A 7,591-nucleotide genomic window follows, 5' to 3' on the forward strand; every position below is an offset into this window, starting at 1 on the left:
ATATTGTTTGTATTTTTCTATATAGGAGTCTGTAGAGAATGTATCTACAGAGTCTATATTGGGTGTATTATCTTTTCATATACATGCCGTATTTAGGTATATGGATGTTGTGTATATAGAGTGAGTACATGCGAAATGTGAGTGCGTATAACAATTATTTGTGCGTATACATAGCATATGTGTATGTATATAAAATGAGTTTGTACGGCATAGATGTGTATCTATAGATATAAAATGACTGTGAATTATATATAATATGTATATACAGAAATACAATATATACACTGCATGGGTGCATGGCGTATGGGTGTAGGAATATATATATATAATTTAGAGTGTGTGTGTGTGCGTGCCTCGCCTGTAGCTGCGGCGATGTGTCTCCGCACCGTCTCCCACCTGCTCGGGGTCCCCTCGGCTGTACCAGGGGGGTGTACCGGGCAGAGCCCGGGGGCTACAGGGCGCAACCTCCCCCTCGCCCCCATCAAGCACAGACCCGCTTCCACTTTCAATCCCTTTTATTGACTCTTTCACAGACAGAAGCTCGCAGAAAGGCGCCCGCGGCTCTCACCGATCCCGGGGATCCCGGGAACCGGAGCAGGGGGTTGGGGGGCGGCGGCGGTGATCACTCGCCTCCCGGGGCCGGGCTCCCCGTGTCGTTCCCCCCCACTCCCCACCCGCCGGCCAGCAGCACGGGCGCGTCTACGGCACAGACACTTGGCTACAAGGCTACTCTACCCAACACACATCGAGGGGTCCCGCCGGGCCGGGGGGGGCGGGATGGGACCGGAGGGGGGGGGGGGGGGGTCGGGCCGTCCCCGCCATCCCGGGGAGCGGGCGGGGGGCGCGGAGCTGTCCAGCCCCTCCGGGTGCTGAACGGGGACCGCACCGGGGTGGGGGGAGCCCCGGTACCCACCGGGGAGCGGCAGGGATCGGGGAGCCCCGGTACCCACCGGGGAGCGGAGAGCACCGCCGGGGAGCGGTGGGGACCCACCGGGAAGAGGCGGGGTTCGCACCGGGACTCGGCGGGGCCGGACCGGGGAGCGGAGGGGACTCACCGGGGACTGAGGGAGCGGCGGGGACCCGCGAGGACTGAACCGTTTCCAGAAAAAAAAAAAAAAAATATTTTAGGATAACGGGTTGTTTTTTTTTTTTTCTTTTACCCGTTTTTTCTCTTTTTTTCGTTTTTTTCCTTTAAGGGAAAAGAAAATACGGGATGAGCGGAGGGCAGAGGCGGGCGGGGGACCGGCAATCGTTGCGGCGTTGCCGCCGAGCCGGTAGCGAGGACCGCCGGTGCCCAAAACGGAAACGAAATCGTGGGAGAAACGTCCCGCTCTCATCGAGCATCCCCGGGGCGAAGTCCCTTCCCCGGGGACCTGCCGCCTGAGGGAGGAAGAAGAGGAGGAGGAAGGTCAGGCGGGCATTGCTGAGGATGCTTCGGTCTTTCCTTGGAGGAGAAGCAGCGGTGGTGCCCCGGGAGGCGGGGGGGGGGGGGGGGAGGGGGGGGGGGGAAGTGGGGACCGGGGATGGAGGAGGAGGGGGTGCGGGGAGGCTCAGCGAGGGCGCTGCCGGTAGTTGCCGTTGATCTCCTGGGAGATGGTGACGGCCTCGGCACCCAGCGGCAGCTTGTCGCTGTACTCGGAGCGGACCTCAAACTCCTCGCCGTTGGCTTTGGATTGCGACTCTGCCATGGAGCTGGCCGCCACGCTCTCCTCTCGCTCCAGCTCCAGAGCCCCTTCGGCTTCTCTCCTTCTCCTCCGCCTGCCTCCTTCGTCATCCTCCTCCTCCTCCTCGTCCTCTTCTTCCGCATCCACTTCCCCCACCTCGCTGGGATTGTAGTTCTTCTCAGACTCCAGGTAGGAGGCGCGGGGGTCAAAGTCAGCAGCCATGTGCTTCTCCATCTGGTCTGGGTTCTGGGCCTTCATGATGAGCTTGTAGGTCTTCCCGTGGTACTTGGAGAGGAGGTGGCACCACGTGGCTCCCATCAGGGGTAAGGTGGCCAGCACCAGCAAGAAGATGCTCACAACCACGATGATGATGAGCGAGGGGATCTCCTTTTTGGTGGTGAAGACCACTTGGACCTGGCAGTCCTCCCCCAGGTAGGTGAGACACACAGAGTAGTTGGTGCCGGGGTTCAAGCCCTGGAACCAGTACGAGTTCACCCCTTCCTCGATCTTGGACCACTGGACCAAGGCGTGGCCCTGGCTGCTCTCCTGGCACAGGTAGAGCATCCTGAGGTGGACCTTCTCAGGCTGCGTGTAGGTGGGTGTGAGCTGCACCCGGGCGTCACGCTCTGACACGTCTAAAGCGATCACCCCCAGGTCGAATGTGTGCTGCTTGAAGTCGCCGCTCTGGTTGAAGGCGTGGTTGGAAATGTACTTGCTGGTTTGTGTGGAGCCACACTTCTTCTCAAAGGGTGGAAGCTGGAAAGGGACTTGCCCGTCTCCCGTGGACACTGTCCCAGCTGCTGAGGATTGTTTGCTCTGCCGGGTGGGACTGAGGGGTTTGTTCCTCTCATCTGGCATGAGCACGCTGTTCTTTGCTCCCTTAGCCCCAGGCTTCTTGTCACCTGGCTGCGCTTTACCCCCCAGCGGGTCCCTCCCTGGCTGCAGCGGGTATTTCTGGGTGCCCGCCACAGCCACGTTGACCGAGGTCTGGTTGCTCCCCATTTCGTTGGTGGCCAGGCAGGTGTAGGTGCCTTCTTCCCGCTTGCTCAGGTGGGGAATCACCAACGTGCCATTCTTGAAGACCAAGAAACGCTCGGGGTCCTGTCTGGGGAGATCTTTCCCAGCGCTCTCCTTCGGATTCCCGTTGAGCTCCAGGGCTTGGCTGGAGGTGCGGATCTTCCAGGTCACTTCAGGCGGTGGGGTGCCCGTCACAGCACAGTGCAGCGTCAGGGTGAAGCCGTCAAAGAGCTCCGTGGTGTCCAGGTTGGGGTAATAGGTGAGCTGCACGGTGGGCGAGGTGCACTGCATGTCCGGGATCTTCCCCACCGGCACCCCTCGGAGCTGCTCCGGGAGGGCACAAGTGATGGAGTCCTTCTCGGGGATGGAGATGAGCGTGCTGTCCATCCACTTCTTCAACCACTGGAGCTTGCAGGAGCACTCAAAGGGATTGTTGTAGATCTGCAGGTGGGAGAGGGAAGTGAGCGAGTCGAAGATACCCTCTGCAAGGGCGGTGAACTTGTTGTTGTTGATGCGCAGGGACCGGAGGTCCTTCAGTGTGTGGAAAGCCCCCTGAGGCACCAGAGCCATGTGGTTATTGTTCATCTTGAGCAGCTGGAGAGCGCTTAGGTTGTAGAGGTCCTGCCAGGGGAAATCCACGATCTGGTTGTGGCTGATGTCGAGGTTTTTCAGCTGCACCAGGATGGCAAAGGTACCGGACTCGATGGAACGGATCTCGTTGTGCGCCAACCAGAGGGAGGTGACCTGGGTCACCTCCACGAAGGAACGCCGCTGCAGCGAGGTGATCTTGTTGGCCGAGAGGCTGAGGGTGGTCACGTTGGAGGGCAACCCCGTGGGCACCACTTGAAGATCCTTGTAGGCGCAGTCGGCGAACTGATGGGCATACTTGTCCACGCAGGCGCAGGGCTCGGGGCACGCCCGGGCCAGGCCGAGCAGGGCCACCAGCCACAGGGACAGCAGCGGGGCCATCTCCCCCTGCCAAGGGACACAGGGGGCTCTCAGGGCTCCCGCCCCCTCTCCCCACCCTGCTCCCGGCCCCGGTCCCCGCCCGGTGAGAGGCGGCGGCGGGGCCGTGCCCCATTGTCTGTGCCCGGCTCCCCCCGGCTGCCGCCCCCTCGCTCCTCGCTCCTTCTCATCCTCTCTTCCTCCTTCCCTTCCTCTCCCCCGTTTTCCTCCCCTTCTCCTCTGGCTCTTCCCACCCTTCTCACTCTCTTTTTCTTGTTTTGTTTTTGCTTTTCTTCCCCTCCAAAAAAAAAAATTAATTAAATCTCGTTTTCTTTCTTCTCTGCTTTAATTTCTCCCTTTTCTACTATTTCTTTTGCTTTTCTTTTTTCTTTCATTCTTTCTCCTTCCAGCCTTCTTGCCCTCTTATTTCCCCCCACTTTTCTCCCTCCCTTCTCCATCTCTCCCTAGTTTTCTCCTTCCCTATTTTCCTCTCTCCCCTGACCCCCCCTTTGCCCATGCCCCCCCCCGCACCGGGGGTGACCCCGCACCTTACCCGCTCCTAAGTGGCGTTAAGCAACACGCAGCCCTTCTCCTCGCCGTTACCGGTTCTCCGCATCCTTCTCCCGACTCACGTCCCTGTGGCACGGAGGAGCTTCCTCCAGCCCGGACACGACGGTGAGGGGCGCGCGGGGGGGGGGGGGGGGGGGACACGAGGGGGGACACCCCACCCGTACCCCCGCACCTCTCCGGGCTGAGCTGCGAGCCGGAGCGGGGCCGTACGGGCACTGGGCTGCCGAGGAGAGAGCGAAGGGAGGAATTAGCATTTCTGCCAGCCTCCCCCTCCGCACGGCTGCCCCCTCCCTCCTCGCCACCCCCTTTCCCATCCCACCACCCACCCACCGCCGCCGCTCGCCAGCCTCCGGCAGGGACGGAACCGGCTGCTTCCCGGGGCGGGCGCGGCACCCCCAACCCCCCCCCCCCAAAAAAAAAAAAAATTTTTTAAAAATAATAATACCCATAATAAAACGCCCTCCCCGTAGAGCAACGAGTACAACTCACAAGCACTTGGCAGCAGCCATGAATTCAGTGTGTGTGTGTGTGTGTGTCCCCAGCCCTCGGTCCCCGTTTTCCCTCCGGGTCGCCTCCCCCGCTCCCCTCCGGAGGGACCGGGATGCCGTCGGGGCAGATGCGGGACACGGTTACCCGCGTCCTCCCGGGACGTGGCGGGGCCGCAACCTTCGGAAACCGTTTTGCGGCCGGAGAACCGGGGCTGGGGAGCCAGCCCTCCCGGTAACACCCCCCCCGGTGCTGCCCCCCCCCCCCGATGCGGTATTTCTGCGGGGCGATGTGCGGCGTGTGCCGCGCCCCCCCCCCCCAGCCCCAGCCCGTCCCGTCGCGGGTGGTTCCCTTTCTGCAGGGCGTGAATGCAATGCAAACGGCTTTTAAGCATTTGAGCGGAGGGAGAAGGAAATTGGGGGGGGACGGGGGGCACGGGGGGCTGCGGGGGGTTCCCGGGCCGGGGCCGCTCTCCCTCATCTTCCTCCTGAAGGTTTCACCCCCGTGGAAAGGCGCGGTAACGGGGAGCCCCTTCTCCCCTCCGCAGTTTTGCTTCGACTTGGGGGTCTGTTCTTCTCCCCCCCCCGTCCCATCAGCCTCGGCCCTGCCCCTCGCCTCTCCCCCCGTCATGAGAAACCCGAGAAATCATTGATTTTGGGCGCGGGATCGATTCCTGCCTCCCGCCACCCCCCATCCTCCCCCCCCCATCCCTCTCCCTCCGCCGCCCGGGAGCTCTGCCCGTGGGGGGGGGGGGGGGGGGGCGGGGACCGGGGAGGGCTCCGCATGGGCTCGGATGGGTCAACCCGGTCCTCCCGGTGTCCCCGGCCCGGTTCTGTCGCGACAGCCAGCGGCTCCGCCTAGAGCTGCGGCCCTGCCCTGCGGGTTACCCCCCCCCCCCCCGCCACGTCCCGGGGGTGTCCGGGGGTGGGGACCCCCGGGGGTGTCGGGCAGGGGGATCTCGCCGTCTCCCTGCTCGCTCGCAGGCAGAGTAAAAACCCGGTCATCTCTTCTTCGGTGGGAGCCCGGCTCCGCGTCCCCGCCCCGAGGCCACGGGGATGGGCGTGTTCTCGCAAGGACGAGGAGCGGGGGGGGGGGGGGTGTGGGGTGGGGGGGAGAAGGGCGGTGATGGCAGGAGGGGCAGACAGGGGAAGGCATCTGACAGCAAAATGCCGGGCCTGATCCTCGATGCCGGCTCCAGGCACCTCTGCCCTCCCAGGAGCCATGTCCAAAGCCCCCCAGCCTGGCGCCTGGTGCCCGGGGGTCACCTCCACCAAAGCGGCTAGCCTCAGACGTGCCTCAGTTTCCCTTCAGCCCTGCGATGTGAGAGCTGGTGGGTGGCTGACACGCTTGGCTGATGTGCTGCCACCAAAACCGCCTTGTTTCTGTGCGAGCGAACCAACACCGTCCCAGAGTTGCACCGTGGCCACCTACACCACGGCTGTCACCATGCTCCCCGGCACAGTTTTGGCCCAGTCCAACTGCCATCCCCCCGAAAAGCCCTGGGCACGGTCCAGGAGACTGTCCCAAGCAGATGGACAAGGCAACCTCACTTTGAGGGGGCTACAGGGGTCTGCAGAGATGTCAAATGGGAAGGAGACATTGCTTCAAATCCAGTGCAGACATCTGCAGGGCAGCGCTTCCGTGTCTCCCTTCCCGCTGGAGCGGTGTTTGAACTGCCGTGGTGCTCTCAGCATCTTCAGGGCTGAGCCATGACTCACTCCCTTCCCATCCCTGCGGCTGGCTGGTCGCCCAAGCATGCCCTCACCCTTACCGTGACACTCTCCCAAGCACTAGCAAGTTGCAGCTCAGGGAATTACGGCATCAGACATTTGGAGTTGTGGTTTATGGGCTTTTTTTTCCCCCCTCCAGTTCTGCTCTGAACGGCCACGGGCTGTCAGCCTCTCCCAAGCCCCATAGCAGTGAGTCCCGTGGTCGGTGGGGCAGCACCTGGGGGCTCAGAATCTCCAAGCAGGTCAGATGTGCCTGCTCCTCACCCCTCGCTGCTGCGTGTCAGGTTCTTGCACGTCCCAAGCTCTCCACGCCGCCACGGGGCTGAGGGACCATGGCTCAGCCCTTGATGGTATTGACCCACGGTTGGGTGTTGGGCTGCAGAGCTCAGGTGGGAGACACAGGACTGCAAGTCTGCTTTGAGGAGCGTGAAAGTAGGTTAAAATGCCACAAGGACGTGGCCAACATGGAGAAGATGCTTGTTTTCTGGCTTGGCTGCTATCCACTGCACTACGCTGAGCTCTTCCCAAGATGCCTTCATTCATCATGTAAGAGGAAGAAACCCAAGTGTCCTAGATACGGTGGCAGCATTTCAGGAGCATTTGGAGGCAGCATGTTGTGCTAGAAATGGGTCACGGGACAAGGCACGTGTGCCGGGATGGATAACACAGCCCTCCTCCTGCTTCTGAGGGCCAGACCTCAACCTATACACTCCTGAGGTCATCGTAGCGTGAAGCTGCATGGCATGGGTTACATCATCCATCCACCTCGCCAGCAGACACAATGTGTGGGGTTCATGTCACCACTCGTGCCTCAGTTTCCCATGGGCTGAGCGTGGGGAATAACAACAGTGCTCTGTGGCAGGTTTTCAGTCCCCTCAGATGAGAGCTCCAAGAGAGGATGGTGGAGGATGGAGGCGTGGATGGATGGGTGGATGGATGGATGGGTGGATGGATGGAAGGAAGAGCAGGCTCTGTGACTGTCCACCTCACCTGCCTCAGCCCCAGACACCCTACATTTCAACATGCTCCTAAAAATGACAAGTGGAAGCTGAGGTGGGGGGTCAGGTCCGCACCTGGTGTTGCCCACCACTGTGGGCAATAAATGAGGGCAGCTTCCCAGCTGGAAGAATCACTGGGTCACCATTGTGGGCAATAAGGGTTTGCTGATTTACACCATTA

At 61.4% G+C, this 7,591-nt stretch overlaps 1 protein-coding gene across 2 annotated transcripts; it reads right to left on the reverse strand.

The window, feature by feature from the left end:
- Positions 1 to 503: 503 nt before the first annotated feature.
- Positions 504 to 4,819, reverse strand: LOC129210701 (immunoglobulin superfamily containing leucine-rich repeat protein 2-like). Of its 2 annotated transcripts, XM_054836791.1 has the most exons (3): positions 4,686 to 4,819; positions 4,180 to 4,416; positions 504 to 3,656 (listed from the first exon to the last, which is right to left on the reverse strand). In XM_054836791.1, exon 3 carries the CDS (start codon positions 3,648 to 3,650, stop codon positions 1,551 to 1,553), a length of 2,100 nt encoding a protein of 699 aa, XP_054692766.1. In that variant the 5' UTR covers positions 3,651 to 3,656; positions 4,180 to 4,416; positions 4,686 to 4,819; the 3' UTR covers positions 504 to 1,550. The 2 variants fall into 2 exon arrangements, with proteins under 2 accessions (XP_054692766.1, XP_054692765.1); XM_054836790.1 differs by lacking the exon at positions 4,686 to 4,819 and having other exon boundaries at positions 4,180 to 4,471.
- Positions 4,820 to 7,591: the final 2,772 nt, after the last annotated feature.

This window comes from Grus americana, chromosome 10 (assembly GCF_028858705.1).
Source record: "Grus americana isolate bGruAme1 chromosome 10, bGruAme1.mat, whole genome shotgun sequence".
Taxonomy (NCBI): Eukaryota; Metazoa; Chordata; class Aves; order Gruiformes; family Gruidae; genus Grus; species Grus americana.